Source organism: Brassica napus, chromosome A1 (assembly GCF_020379485.1).
Source record: "Brassica napus cultivar Da-Ae chromosome A1, Da-Ae, whole genome shotgun sequence".
Lineage (NCBI taxonomy): Eukaryota > Viridiplantae > Streptophyta > Magnoliopsida > Brassicales > Brassicaceae > Brassica > Brassica napus.
The window spans coordinates 2,526,301-2,542,062 of NC_063434.1; the positions used below are offsets into that span (position 1 = coordinate 2,526,301).

General features: G+C 33.9%; 1 protein-coding gene, 2 long non-coding RNA genes and 1 pseudogene across 7 annotated transcripts; 2 read left to right on the forward strand and 2 right to left on the reverse strand.

The window, feature by feature from the left end:
- The first annotated feature begins 54 nt into the window (after positions 1-54).
- Positions 55-2,958, forward strand: LOC125609074 (homeobox protein ATH1-like). Of its 5 annotated transcripts, none has more exons than XM_048779917.1 (7): positions 55-304; positions 424-493; positions 655-834; positions 1,148-1,974; positions 2,066-2,409; positions 2,500-2,560; positions 2,658-2,958. In XM_048779917.1, exons 4-7 carry the CDS (start codon positions 1,162-1,164, stop codon positions 2,838-2,840), a joined length of 1,401 nt encoding a protein of 466 aa, XP_048635874.1. In that variant the 5' UTR covers positions 55-304; positions 424-493; positions 655-834; positions 1,148-1,161; the 3' UTR covers positions 2,841-2,958. The 5 variants fall into 5 exon arrangements, with proteins under 5 accessions (XP_048635874.1, XP_048635882.1, XP_048635872.1 ...); XM_048779925.1 differs by having other exon boundaries at positions 424-488; XM_048779915.1 differs by having other exon boundaries at positions 441-493.
- Positions 2,959-3,039: 81 nt separating this feature from the next.
- On the reverse strand, positions 3,040-3,751 carry LOC125609076. Its single transcript, XR_007339577.1, has 3 exons — positions 3,507-3,751; positions 3,324-3,418; positions 3,040-3,250 (listed from the first exon to the last, which is right to left on the reverse strand). It is a non-coding gene; the product is annotated as an uncharacterized LOC125609076 (long non-coding RNA).
- A 1,790-nt stretch (positions 3,752-5,541) lies between these two features.
- On the reverse strand, positions 5,542-6,342 carry LOC125609078. Its single transcript, XR_007339580.1, has 5 exons — positions 6,268-6,342; positions 6,118-6,176; positions 5,964-6,026; positions 5,834-5,883; positions 5,542-5,750 (listed from the first exon to the last, which is right to left on the reverse strand). It is a non-coding gene; the product is annotated as an uncharacterized LOC125609078 (long non-coding RNA).
- A 2,534-nt stretch (positions 6,343-8,876) lies between these two features.
- Positions 8,877-10,413, forward strand: LOC125575918 (annotated as a pseudogene).
- The last annotated feature ends 5,349 nt before the right edge of the window (positions 10,414-15,762 follow it).

Sequence of the window (15,762 nt, forward strand, 5' to 3'; positions counted from 1 at the left end):
AAAATATAGTAGGGTCTCTTCCCTTATTTAAAGCCTGCAACAGAAATGAGTGCACTTCTCTGTAGTAAACAGTAGCACATCGGTCTTCTTCGTGTCTTTGGATTTTCTTTTTAGATTTGGTTTCAACCATATATCATATGAGCCACATTTCTCTCTACGATCAACATTTTTAAGAGATATAAATCATATAATAAGGAAAATATATAAGATTTGATTCTGGTTTATCTTTTTCTGAATTTGTTTCTGGTCGGAAGATCTAGTAAATATTTGATAATGGATTCATGTCATAAACAGAGGGAGCTCCGTACGTGATTTGGCCCTCTTTTCTTTTACACATATCTCTTGAATTCATTTTTTATTTCTTTTCCCGGGGAAATAGTTTATTTGTTTATTATAAAGTATGCTGCTATGTGTTAAGTCTAGTGGTCTGAATCTTGAAGTGAGGCAGGGGATGAAGACGATGAGTTTCTTCATGAAAATGTATTAAAGTAAGGTGAAAATCTGAACCTTTTGAATAGTTTGCGTTCATGCAAAAGAGATTAACCAGACTCACTTTTCTCTTTTCCAGCTTTGTTGTATCATCTTTATCATTTATTTTTTTATACAATATATAATAGTTTTTATTGTTAATTTATCCTTTTTTGCTTTCTTTAGGAGCATAGAGAAGCTGCGGAGTGGAAGTACAGTGTTCTTTCACTGGAAAGAAGAGAAACAAACACTTTCATCTTCTTCAATTTTAACACAAATTTTGGAAATGCTTATGTAAAATTCTGCTTGCAACGGCTTGTTCTCTGAGATGTTCCCAGAGTTGTTATCAGAAGAAGAAGTATAAAGGCAAGTTCAACACTTTTAATGTTATATGGACATTTGCAGTAAACTAATAATGCTTTTTTTATTTATTAAACTAGTTTACTGCTTTGCACAGATATCTTTGAATTATTACTGGTGTGTGCATTATTGAGCCTACTCACTGTCTAATTAATTCATGCTTCAGTTCACATTTACCTATATGTTTATGAAACAGTTAATGATATAGTTCTTCTTACATTGAGTTCTGTTTAGTACTATTCTCCAAAGATTTGGTTTCTGAGATCTTCTGAAAATACTTTTGTCTGAGTCTTAAAAACTTCTATTATTGTTAATGCAGTTTCATTAGACCCAATGGACAACATCAGCACTTATAGTTCTCTGGACAATGTTATAACTAACCCAAACCATCTTCTCATGGATTTGATACCTTCAAGAGAAGATTCCACATCATTTCCAACAATGCTTCCATGGAATTCCATCAGACAAGATCCTCTACAAATGGGTGGCTTTGATATCTTCAACTCTTTTCTCACTAACAAGTACTTATCATCTACTTCAAGATCTACAAATGTTCATGAGACCAGCTTTGAGGCCATGGCTCCTCCTCTTCCTCCTCCTTCACTTCATCCTATGGAACATCTAAGACCATATGATGATCCCTCAAACAACATGTGGAGTCTTGGTGAAAATAGTGAGTTTCATGCATATCCATTCATAGAAGGTGTTGTTGGTCCTAGTGAACCAATAATATCTACATTCGGTGAAGAAGGTTTCCCAAGAAACGAGCTCTCGTTAAGTCTTGCCACAGATGTTTCTAATGAAAGCTCGGAGATAAGCCTTTGCGCTGCTACTAAATCTACAAGAATAACCTCAGAGCAAGCTTCTTCCAGCAGCAAACACGTTTCTAATAACGTCTCTCAAGTGATATTTGGCTCAAAGTACCTTCACTCCGTTCAAGAAATACTATCTCATTTCGCCACATACTCCCTCAACGGCATAGAGACTAATCCTCAATGCTACTTTTCTTCTCGAGGAACCGAGTCAGAGGGTACAAACTCAGCCTTTGTCTCATGTTATGAGAATCTAAACGAGTTTCTTGATGGCGGTTCGCAAAGAAGAGCATTAGAAGCAAAGAAAACCCATCTCTTGGATCTTCTTCAAATGGTATAATAATATATATTAACACATTTTTACATAAACCAAGAAATTATTTACTAATTACTGAAAGTTTTTTCGAGTTGATTTTTGTCTTCAGGTGGATGATCGATATAGTCATTGCGTTGACGAGATTCATACGGTTGTATCAGCCTTCCATGCAGCAACCGAGTTAGATCCTCAGCTACACACCCGGTTTGCACTCCAAACCGTCTCCTTCTTATACAAGAACCTGAGAGAGAGAATCAGCAAGAAGATACTCATGATGGGAACGGTTTTGGAGAGAGGCAAAGAGAAGTCTCAAGAAGACTCAATCTTCCACCAGCATTGCCTTCTTCAGCAGCTAAAACGTAAGAACCATCAGATTTGGAGACCGCAACGAGGCTTGCCTGAGAAATCAGTCTCGGTTCTACGTACATGGATGTTCCAAAACTTTCTTCACCCGTAAGAATCCTTTTAACTCTTTATTAAGCCTACTTTTTGATGACATTGGTAGCTAAGCAAATGATATTAACGTATTCTCTTTGAGTACAGTTACCCGAAAGATTCAGAGAAACATCTTCTTGCTATACGTAGTGGATTGACAAGAAGTCAGGTATGTTTTGACTTTAGACGAACGTATGTTTTGTTACTCAAATCCAAATAGCAAGTGACATAAGTGTCTCGTTTCTTGTGTTTGTGTGTGATGAAAGGTATCAAACTGGTTTATAAATGCGAGGGTAAGGCTATGGAAGCCCATGATAGAAGACATGTACGCAGAAATGAACAAGAGGAAGCTGAGTAACACTCCCCTTCAAGGTGGCAATGGAGGAAGTTTTATTAGAGTGCCAAAGTCTGTAATGATGAGCCAAGAAAGGGACAAAATAAGAGAATGATTGTGTTACAACTTTGTTTACGCAATCGTTACAACTTTTACCACGTATTATGATTGTTTTGACTTTTTGTTATAATTGTATATACTGCTTGTTGTATCTCATATATTGCTGTTTTGTATTTGCATCACTTGTTACTGACTGTTACCAACATATTATCGTCTTAAATTTAACAAGTTCTTGATGTTAAAATACTTGTGAATACGACCAAATACTTGTGAAACACGTAAGAGTAGGTTTGCAAGTGGAACCATATATAGGAGATGAAGAAGAAAAAAAACAGTTTCAAAACACCAAACGAACACAAGACAAGAAGCAAGCCACCACTAAATTAGTACGAGAGTGCGGATAAAACACCAAACAACACAACACAAAAAACAATCTATTGTAGCCTAGACATCATCATCCAGTTCCTGCCATTCATGAAATAAAACAAATGGTTTGAACATATGATTTATTTAATAAAATGTATCAAACTTGACTTACCTTTTCAAAACGGGCAAGTTTCTCTTCAAGACGCTTATCCTCCTCATCAAAAAATCTGTGAACTCTGTACCAATCCTCTCTTCGCTTGAAAACATCTGAAACATCCATTCATTGGAAACAGGAAAGCAAAATAGTTACATTCTAGAGAATTAATGTTGGAGACATAATTCAAAAATACCATACTTATGTTAGCTTTGACGAACCATCCACCAATGAACGCTAAACCAAGAACTAATTTGTTCTGCTCCTCCCAAGCATGCTTGACCCTTGAGGACAGGGGAGAAGAAGCTATGGATGAGATCCCTCTCCGACCATACTGCAGATCTCGACAGACACAGACAATACTACAATCATGAATAGAGAAATATAGAGGGAGGATCCGGAATAAAAAGAATAATTCTTAGCTTAACCTTGGCCAAAACTGTTTGCGAGTGCTTCATCATCATCTTTTGTTCCGTTGAGTGCTTCCTTTGGGTGTAAAATTAGGGCTTCGCTTTCCTGTGTTAGTTTATTTACTTGTGGCCCAAATCAAAGCACTACCCGTGAATCGATTTTTGTAATAAATATATCTTCTATGTATTTTATAACTCTACAAATTGACCATGTTTGTTCTTTTACGTTTTTATAAAATTTCTTTTAAAAAACTCTGTTTTCTTTTTTTTTTTACTAAAAAAAAAATCTGTTTTCTTAGCAAATTACTTTCATAAGTTAATGAAAATTTGGTAAAGCCATTCACAAATACTACGTTGTTAAACGGATTTTCTTATTTTAATTTTAATTTTAACGATTTTAACTACTTTTTAAAAAATGCGTGTTTCAATTTTTTCTTGTTATGAATTCATTACTTAATAATGTTCAAGTGATCTGTAAGTGTATTTTTGCTATTTTTTACCTTTAAACTGATTGTAGCCTTGATCAAAAAAAAAATGATTGTAGCCAACTAAGATTCTGAATCCAAAACCGGCTCATTCTACAAAAATAGCATAAATACTTCTCTTATTGCTAATGCTCAAGATGATCTCGATATCCCCAAGTCTCTTGCAAAGAAGGTGCCTGCGGTTGAGGCACCAAGTGCTGAAGATCATCACAGTGGGAACAATATTCATCAGACTATGAGCCAGTGAGACGAATGTTCCAAAACTCTCTTCACCCGTAAGAAAAATCTCTTATTGACCCAAGGAGCAAGTGTTATAATAAGTGTATCTTGTTTGTTGTGTTTGTGTGTGATGAAAGGTATCAAACTGGTTTAAATGCGAGGGTAAGGCTATGGAAGCCGATGATAGAAGGACATGTACGCAGAAATGAACAAGAGGAAGCTGAGTAACACTCATCTTCAAGGTGGCAATGGAGGAAGTCTTATTAGAGTGCCAAAGTCTGTAATGATGAGCCAAGAAAGGGACAAAATAAGAGAATGATTGTGTTACAACTTTGTTTACGCAAAATCGCTACGTATTAAGATTGTTTTTGACTTTTTTGTTATAATTTTTTTTTTGGGTGTAAATGTTAAATTCATACCAAAGGCTTTTTGTTTTTTACAGAGTTGTTGCTTAGCAACTTATTACATTAGAAGGGGGATAAAAGACATTTGCTGTTATAATTGTAATTGTATATACAGCTTGTTCTTTTATCTCATAGTATATTTGCTGTTTTGTAATTTGCATCATGTGTTATCAACTTATCATCGTCTAAAAATGTAACAAGTTCTTGATTGTCTTCGGCCAAACTTACGAAACACAGCGGTTTAATGTCTGTTTTACGCGTTTTACGAAATCAAAGCTATGTAGTTCTGCTCCTTGGAGGTTTGCAATTGCTTGGGAGGTTCTCTGTTGTGGTCAGCATTGGAGCTTTGTGTCATCTGTGGTCAGCATTGGTCAGCATCTGTGTCATCTAAATTGAAATTTGAGTGTCTTTTCCATCTAGTGACAGGTTGTGTGAGAAAAAAGCTTATTGCTTAGATTATACATTTCTCTAAATGAAAGCTTGAGGACTTTTGTGTTTCAGCTTAGATAGGATTTCACCAACAATGCCAAATCTGCTATTGCTTCTATAAGAGGATTGTCAGAGCTACTAAATCATCTGGTCGGGCGGACCTCACACTTCTATTCCCTGCAGCGGCTCAGGAAGCTAAACATTTCAGAGCACAAAACCTAATCTTAAGGGTGGAAATTTCATTTTCTACAAAACAATTCTCCTCTAGCCACAATCTAAGCGCCACATATAACAGAAATATTTTATAAGACACAACCATGAAGTAGTTATTACAGTGATTGGCAGATAATGTGTTCATCAACGGCTGCAAACATAGACAAAACAGAAACAAACAGACGCAACCAATTACCGTCACTTGGTTTTCTCTTTAAGAGAGGAAATCCACTTGCCCCTCCTGGCCTCCATTTTTTCCAGACGTTGGAGACCTTTAACGAAGCGCTGAAATTAAAATGAGAAGAAGACTTATATAGGAAAGAAAGAAGAAGAAAAAGATTTTAACCCAATCCCTTGAGGTTATTTACCTCTTCATATTCCCGGAGCCCCTTAGAGACGGGGCTTGTTGTCACACCACCTGACGAAGACGGTTTTTAGTGAACCCAAAAAATCTATATATATATATATATATATATAAAAATATTACAAACCACACACCGAGCAGGAATCCAGCACCACCAAAGACCGCTGTGAAGCAGTATCGATAAACTTTCGAGACAGCTAACAAACAAAAAGTTGATTCCAACGAGAATTAGAAACAAAAAATTTGACTTGAGGAGAGATATTGATATGCCAATAAATAATGAGATACCTTTCTCACTCACGGATGAAAAATCACGACACTGCAGCCTAGCTCCCCTTGCGGCAAGACTGCATAATTTATTCATTCAACCTCAGTGAACAGAGACAAAAGCAAAATAAATATCAAACACACCCAGAGACAAAGATCTCTCTGGATTACCTTAGCCAAGGTGTTTCCCAGGAACGGCAACATCTTCTTTTGTCCTCGTCGAATTGGAGAGCCTAGGGTTTTCAAGATTAGGGATCTTAGTTCCAAATTTATTATTAAAAAGTGTTACTTCCCTGCTACACACGGCTCAAATCTATTAGGATTTTTTTTAAATATTATTGGACAAAAACACATAGGCAATAATTAGTGCTGGGTTTGCGGGTCAACCCGCCCTGACCCGCTGCGGATTGAATCATTTTTTTGATTCAAAAAATCGACCCGCATAACTCACAAACAAAAAAATTTCTACCCGCAAAAACCCACGGGTAACCCGCTTAACCCGCGGGTAATATTAATTATATTAATTATATTAAAAATAATTATTTTAATTAAAAATAATTATTATATAGTTAAAAAATATTATTTTTAAAAAATTATATTAAAAATTCATTTCTCACTTTAAATCTCTCTTGGGCCATTTGGGCCTATTAAAAAATCAGATTCAATTCCCACTTTTTTTTTTCCTTTGGGCCATTGGGTCCAAGTTAAAATAATTTTTTTTCAACTATTCTTAATTATTATTTTTTTCTTTTCTTAATATAATTTAAGCATTCATAAAAATAATTGAATTTTTTTATTGAAAAGTATAAATCTTTATTAAAAGTATATAATTTTTTAATTAAAATATTAACCCCATAATAAAATTAATTTATCAGAGTTATACCAACTTAATTCATTAAAAAAATAAAGTTTAATTTTTTTTAACATAAATAGTCATTTAAAATGAAATACGATAAATAAAGATAAAAAATTTAATTCTTTTATAAAATAAAGCACAAATATATGAAAATGTGACATTTACTAAATATTTGTCAATTGAAAAAAAAAACAAAAATAAACCTGCGCTTTGAAAGCGCGGGTCAAAATCTAGTAGAGTATTACAATAACAACAATATAAAGAGTTTTACCAAAAGAACAAAAAATATAAAGAGTATTATGATGGTTGAGCAGAGCTGCAGGTCCTTGTCATCTTCTTTCATGTTTGTTCTCTCCATTTATAGGAAATATGTCATAGAATGTACTTAAAATAAAATTGAGTAAAACAGAGAAAATTTGATATCTAGATTTGTATTAATAAGCCATAGAAAACGTTATATTGATTATGATTGTACATGGATAAACGTAATGTATGTAAACGTAAATTTTATATCATTGCTGTAGGAAAAAAACCGTAAGATTTATAACAATGAAACACTTACTTCTTCCTTTTTGATAATGTGATGTAGCTCCTTATTTTGTAATTCAACCACAAATGAAAAGTAAATATATAATTTTTTTTTCTTCGGGAAGCACCATGGTATAAATTTTGTTTGTCAGATATATAACGTAGAAAAGAAAGCAGAGTAGGTTTGCAACATATATATATAGGATGGAGATGAAGAAGAAAAAAAAAACAGTTTCAAAACACCAAACTAACACAAGACCAGAAGCAAGCCACTATTAAATTAGTACGAGAGTGCGGAAAAAACACCAAACAAGGCAACACAAAAGACAATCAATTGTCGCCTAGACATTATCATCCAGTTCCTGCCATTCATGAAATAAAACAAATGTGGTTTGAACATATGATTTATTTAATAAAATGTATCAAACTTGAATTACCTTTTCATTACGGGCACGTCAAGACGCTTCTTCTCATCATCAAAAAATCTGTGTACTCTATACCAATCCTCTCTTCTCTTTAAAAGATCTGAAAGATACATTCATTGGAAACAGGAAAGAAAAATAGTTACCTTCTAGAGAATTAGTGTTGGAAACATCTATAAAATTAATTCAAAAAACCATACTTATGGAAGCTTTGACGAACCATCCACCAAAGAACGCTAAACCAAGAACTAATCCGTCCTGCTCCTCCCAAGCATGCTTGACCCTCGTGGACATGGGGGAAGAGGCGATGGATGAGATCCCTTTCCGACAATACTGCATATCTCGACGAAACAGACAAGACTACAATCACGAATACAGAGAAATCGAGAGGGAGAGATCCGGAATAAAATATGATTCTTAGCTTAACCTTGGCCAAAATCATTTGCGCGTGCTTCATCATCATCTTTTGTTCCGCTGAGTGCTTCCTTTGGGTGTAAAATTAGGGCTTCTGCTTTCCTTTGTTAGTTTATTTACTTGTGGCCCAAATCAAAGCACTACTCGTGTTTCCTTGAATGATTTGAATCAATTTTTGTAATAAATATATCTTCTATGTATTTTATAATTCTACAAATTGATCATGTTTTTTTTTTAAGAAAAAAATCTCTGTTTTCTTATCATATTATTTTCAAAAAAAAATTATATTGCTAATTTGTTTTCATAAGGTAATGAAAATTGAATCTTGAGGGTGGTAAGTTCATTTTCCACAGAACAGTTCTCCTCTAGCCCCAACCCGAAAATGCTATATCATATCGCTCTTTAGATTCTCATATACCGCAGGTCATCCGTGAGACCAACTCATGATTGGCCGATAAAGCAGAAGCTCTTCACTTTGGATGTTATGTACTTTCCCGACAAACCGAATCCTGATAACTGTCCTCAAGATGTGTATGGCTCTCTTGTTGATGCTGTAGGACATGTTTCAGACATGTCTAATAAGTCTTCCAAGTTATATTTGGTTCAACGTACAACATGTGGATCGTCTTGGAGAAAATAGTGAGTTTCATGCATATCCATACGTAGAAGGTGTTGTTGGTCTTAGTGAACCAATAATATCTACAATCGGTGGCAAAGAAGATTTCCCAAGAAACGAACTCTCGTTAAGTCTTGCCACAGATGTTTCTGATGAGTGCTCGGAGACAAGTCTTTGTGCTGCTTAAATCTACTAGAGGAACCTCAGAGCAAGCTTCTTCCAGCAGCAAACACGTTTCTAATAACGTCTCTCAAGTGATATTTGGCTCAAAGTACCTTCACTCCGTTCAAGAAATACTATCTCATTTCGCCACATACTCCCTCAACGGCATAGAGACTAATCCTCAATGCTACTTTTCTTCTCGAGGAACCGAGTCAGAGGGTACAAACTCAGCCTTTGTCTCATGTTATGAGAATCTAAACGAGTTTCTTGATGGCGGTTCGCAAAGAAGAGCATTAGAAGCAAAGAAAACCCATCTCTTGGATCTTCTTCAAATGGTATAATAATATATATTAACACATTTTTACATAAACTAAGAAATTATTTACTAATTACTGAAAGTTTTTTCGAGTTGATTTTTGTCTTCAGGTGGATGATCGATATAGTCATTGCGTTGACGAGATTCATACGGTTGTATCAGCCTTCCATGCAGCAACCGAGTTAGATCCTCAGCTACACACCCGGTTTGCACTCCAAACCGTCTCCTTCTTATACAAGAACCTGAGAGAGAGAATCAGCAAGAAGATACTCATGATGGGAACGGTTTTGGAGAGAGGCAAAGAGAAGTCTCAAGAAGACTCAATCTTCCACCAGCATTGCCTTCTTCAGCAGCTAAAACGTAAGAACCATCAGATTTGGAGACCGCAACGAGGCTTGCCTGAGAAATCAGTCTCGGTTCTACGTACATGGATGTTCCAAAACTTTCTTCACCCGTAAGAATCCTTTTAAATCTTTATTAAGCCTACTTTTTGATGATATTGGTAGCTAAGCAAATGATATTAATGTATTCTCTTTGACTACAGCTACCCGAAAGATTCAGAGAAACATCTTCTTGCTATACGTAGTGGATTGACAAGAAGTCAGGTATGTTTTGACTTTAGACGCACGTATGTTTTGTTACTCAAATCCAAATAGCAAGTGACATAAGTGTCTCGTTTCTTGTGTTTGTGTGTGATGAAAGGTATCAAACTGGTTTATAAATGCGAGGGTAAGGCTATGGAAGCCCATGATAGAAGACATGTACGCAGAAATGAACAAGAGGAAGCTGAGTAACACTCCCCTTCAAGGTGGCAATGGAGGAAGTTTTATTAGAGTGCCAAAGTCTGTAATGATGAGCCAAGAAAGGGACAAAATAAGAGAATGATTGTGTTACAACTTTGTTTACGCAATCGTTACAACTTTTACCACGTATTATGATTGTTTTGACTTTTTGTTATAATTGTATATACTGCTTGTTGTATCTCATATATTGCTGTTTTGTATTTGCATCACTTGTTACTGACTGTTACCAACATATTATCGTCTTAAATTTAACAAGTTCTTGATGTTAAAATACTTGTGAATACGACCAAATACTTGTGAAACACGTAAGAGTAGGTTTGCAAGTGGAACCATATATAGGAGATGAAGAAGAAAAAAAACAGTTTCAAAACACCAAACGAACACAAGACAAGAAGCAAGCCACCACTAAATTAGTACGAGAGTGCGGATAAAACACCAAACAACACAACACAAAAAACAATCAATTGTAGCCTAGACATCATCATCCAGTTCCTGCCATTCATGAAATAAAACAAAATGGTTTGAACATATGATTTATTTAATAAAATGTATCAAACTTGACTTACCTTTTCATTACGGGCACGTTTCTCTTCAAGACGCTTCTTCTCATCATCAACAAATTTGTGAACTCTGTACCAATCCTCTCTTCGCTTGAAAACATCTGAAACATCCATTCATTGGAAACAGGAAAGCAAAATAGTTACATTCTAGAGAATTAATGTTGGCGACATAATTCAAAGAACCATACTTATGTTAGCTTTGACGAACCATCCACCAATGAACGCTAAACCAAGAACTAATTTGTTCTGCTCCTCCCAAGCATGCTTGACCCTTGAGGACAGAGGAGAAGAAGCTATGGATGAGATCCCTTTTCGAAAATACTGCAGATCTCGACAGACACAGACAATACTACAATCATGAATAGAGAAATAGAGAGGGAGGATCCGGAATAAAAAGAATAATTCTTAGCTTAACCTTGGCCAAAATCGTTTGCGAGTGCTTCATCATCATCTTTTGTTCCGCTGTGTCCTTCCTTTGGGTGTAAAATTAGGGTTTCTGCTTTCCTTTTTTATTTTTATTTACTTGTGGCCCAAATCAAAGCAGTATCTCTTAAATTTATTGAATTGATTTTGATAAATATATCCTCTTATGTATTTTAACTCTATAAATTGATCATGTTTGTTCTTTTTCGTATTTATAAAATTTCTTTTAAAAAAACTCTGTTTTTTTTTTTTAACTAAAAAAAACTCTGTTTTCTTAGCAAATTATTTTCATAAGTTAATGAAAATTTAGTAAAGCCATTCACAAATACTAATTTGTTAGCCGGATTTTCTTATTTTAATTTTAATTTTAACTACTTTTTTTTTAAATGCGTCTTTCAATTTTTTCTTTTGATTGCTAGGTTAAGAAATATGATATATATAATGCTTTGGTTTACCAATGGTCTGATTCAATTAAAATCAATACAAAACCAACATTTAGAGAACCGGGTCGTTACAGTAAGGCTATGGAAGCCGATGATAGAAGGACATGTACGCAGAAATGAACAAGAGGAAGCTGAGTAACACTCACCTTCAAGGTGGCAATGGAGGAAGTCTTATTAGAGTGCCAAAGTCTGTAATGATGAGCCAAGAAAGGGACAAAATAAGAGAATGATTGTGTTACAACTTTGTTTACGCAAAATCGCTACGTATTAAGATTGTTTTTGACTTTTTTGTTATAATTTTTTTTTTGGGTGTAAATGTTAAATTCATACCAAAGGCTTTTTGTTTTTTACAGAGTTGTTGCTTAGCAACTTATTACATTAGAAGGGGGATAAAAGACATTTGCTGTTATAATTGTAATTGTATATACAGCTTGTTCTTTTATCTCATAGTATATTTGCTGTTTTGTAATTTGCATCATGTGTTATCAACTTATCATCGTCTAAAAATGTAACAAGTTCTTGATTGTCTTCGGCCAAACTTACGAAACACAGCGGTTTAATGTCTGTTTTACGCGTTTTACGAAATCAAAGCTATGTAGTTCTGCTCCTTGGAGGTTTGCAATTGCTTGGGAGGTTCTCTGTTGTGGTCAGCATTGGAGCTTTGTGTCATCTGTGGTCAGCATTGGTCAGCATCTGTGTCATCTAAATTGAAATTTGAGTGTCTTTTCCATCTAGTGACAGGTTGTGTGAGAAAAAAGCTTATTGCTTAGATTATACATTTCTCTAAATGAAAGCTTGAGGACTTTTGTGTTTCAGCTTAGATAGGATTTCACCAACAATGCCAAATCTGCTATTGCTTCTATAAGAGGATTGTCAGAGCTACTAAATCATCTGGTCGGGCGGACCTCACACTTCTATTCCCTGCAGCGGCTCAGGAAGCTAAACATTTCAGAGCACAAAACCTAATCTTAAGGGTGGAAATTTCATTTTCTACAAAACAATTCTCCTCTAGCCACAATCTAAGCGCCACATATAACAGAAATATTTTATAAGACACAACCATGAAGTAGTTATTACAGTGATTGGCAGATAATGTGTTCATCAACGGCTGCAAACATAGACAAAACAGAAACAAACAGACGCAACCAATTACCGTCACTTGGTTTTCTCTTTAAGAGAGGAAATCCACTTGCCCCTCCTGGCCTCCATTTTTTCCAGACGTTGGAGACCTTTAACGAAGCGCTGAAATTAAAATGAGAAGAAGACTTATATAGGAAAGAAAGAAGAAGAAAAAGATTTTAACCCAATCCCTTGAGGTTATTTACCTCTTCATATTCCCGGAGCCCCTTAGAGACGGGGCTTGTTGTCACACCACCTGACGAAGACGGTTTTTAGTGAACCCAAAAAATCTATATATATATATATATATATATAAAAATATTACAAACCACACACCGAGCAGGAATCCAGCACCACCAAAGACCGCTGTGAAGCAGTATCGATAAACTTTCGAGACAGCTAACAAACAAAAAGTTGATTCCAACGAGAATTAGAAACAAAAAATTTGACTTGAGGAGAGATATTGATATGCCAATAAATAATGAGATACCTTTCTCACTCACGGATGAAAAATCACGACACTGCAGCCTCCCCTTGCGGCAAGACTGCATAATTTATTCATTCAACCTCAGTGAACAGAGACAAAAGCAAAATAAATATCAAACACACCCAGAGACAAAGATCTCTCTGGATTACCTTAGCCAAGGTGTTTCCCAGGAACGGCAACATCTTCTTTTGTCCTCGTCGAATTGGAGAGCCTAGGGTTTTCAAGATTAGGGATCTTAGTTCCAAATCTATACTATTAAAGCAGGATCCTATTGTCATAATTACCTTAGGGGCATGTTTCTTTCACTAACATTGCATGTTTCATTAAGGGCAATTAAGTAATATTAATAACAAATTTATATTGGGTCATTATTTTTGGATCCAGCCCAAATCAAATCTCTCTTGGGCCATTTGAGTCTATTAAAAAATCAGATTCAATTCTCATTTTTTTTTTCTTTTGGGTCATTGAGTCTAAGTTCAAATAATTTTTTTCAACTATTCTTAATTATTTTTTTTTCTTAATATAATTTAAGCATTCATAAAAATAATTGAATTATTTTATTGAAAAGTATAAATCTTTATTAAAAGTATATAATTTTTTAATTAAAATATTAACCCCATAATAAAATTAATTTATCAGAGTTATACCAACTTAATTCATTAAAAAAATAAAATTTAATTTTTTTAACATAAATAGTCATTTAAAATGCAATACGATAAATAAAGATAAAATTTTTAAGTCTTTTACAAAATAAAACACAAATATATGAAAATGTGACATTTACTAAATATTTGTCAATTGAAAAAAAAAACAAAAATAAATCCGCGCTTTGAAAGCGCGGGTCAAAATCTAGTTTATTATTAAAAAGTGTTACTTCCCTGCTACACACGGCTCAAATCTATTAGGATTTTTTTTTAAATATTATTGGACAAAAACACATAGGCAATAATTAGTGCTGGGTTTGCGGGTCAACCCGCCCCGACCCGCTGCAGATTGAATCATTTTTTTGATTCAAAAAATCGACCCGCATAACTCACAAACAAAAAAATTTCTACCCGCAAAAACCCGCGGGTAACCCGCTTAACCCGCGGGTAATATTAATTATATTAATTATATTAAAAATAATTATTTTAATTAAAAATAATTATTATATAGTTAAAAAATATTATTTTAAAAAAATTATATTAAAAATTCATTTCTCACTTTAAATCTCTCTTGGGCCATTTGGGCCTATTAAAAAATCAGATTCAATTCCCACTTTTTTTTTTCCTTTGGGCCATTGGGTCCAAGTTAAAATAATTTTTTTTCAACTATTCTTAATTATTATTTTTTTCTTTTCTTAATATAATTTAAGCATTCATAAAAATAATTGAATTTTTTTATTGAAAAGTATAAATCTTTATTAAAAGTATATAATTTTTTAATTAAAATATTAACCCCATAATAAAATTAATTTATCAGAGTTATACCAACTTAATTTATTAAAAAAATAAAGTTTAATTTTTTTTAACATAAATAGTCATTTAAAATGAAATACGATAAATAAAGATAAAAAATTTAAGTCTTTTATAAAATAAAGCACAAATATATGAAAATGTGACATTTACTAAAATATTTGTCAATTGAAAAAAAAAACAAAAATAAACCTGCGCTTTGAAAGCGCGGGTCAAAATCTAGTAGAGTATTCCAATAACAACAATATAAAGAGTTTTACCAAAAGAACAAAAAATATAAAGAGTATTACGATGGTTGAGCAGAGCTGCAGGTCCTTGTCATCTTCTTTCATGTTTGTTCTCTCCATTTATAGGAAATATGTAATAGAATGTACTTAAAATAAAATTGAGTAAAACAGAGAAAATTTGATATCTAGATTTGTATTAATAAGCCATAGAAAACGTTATATTGATTATGATTGTACATGGATAAACGTAATGTATGTAAACGTAAATTTTATATCATTGCTGTAGGAAAAAAACCGTAAGATTTATAACAATGAAACACTTACTTCTTCCTTTTTGATAATGTGATGTAGCTCCTTATTTTGTAATTCAACCACAAATGAAAAGTAAATATATAATTTTTTTTTCTTCGGGAAGCACCATGGTATAAATTTTGTTTGTCAGATATATAACGTAGAAAAGAAAGCAGAGTAGGTTTGCAACATATATATATAGGATGGAGATGAAGAAGAAAAAAAAACAGTTTCAAAACACCAAACTAACACAAGACCAGAAGCAAGCCACTATTAAATTAGTACGAGAGTGCGGAAAAAACACCAAACAAGGCAACACAAAAGACAATCAATTGTCGCCTAGACATTATCATCCAGTTCCTGCCATTCATGAAATAAAACAAATGTGGTTTGAACATATGATTTATTTAATAAAATGTATCAAACTTGAATTACCTTTTCATTACGGGCACGTTTCTCTTCAAGACGCTTCTTCTCATCATCAAAAAATCTGTGTACTCTATACCAATCCTCTCTTCTCTTTAAAAGATCTGAAAGATACATTC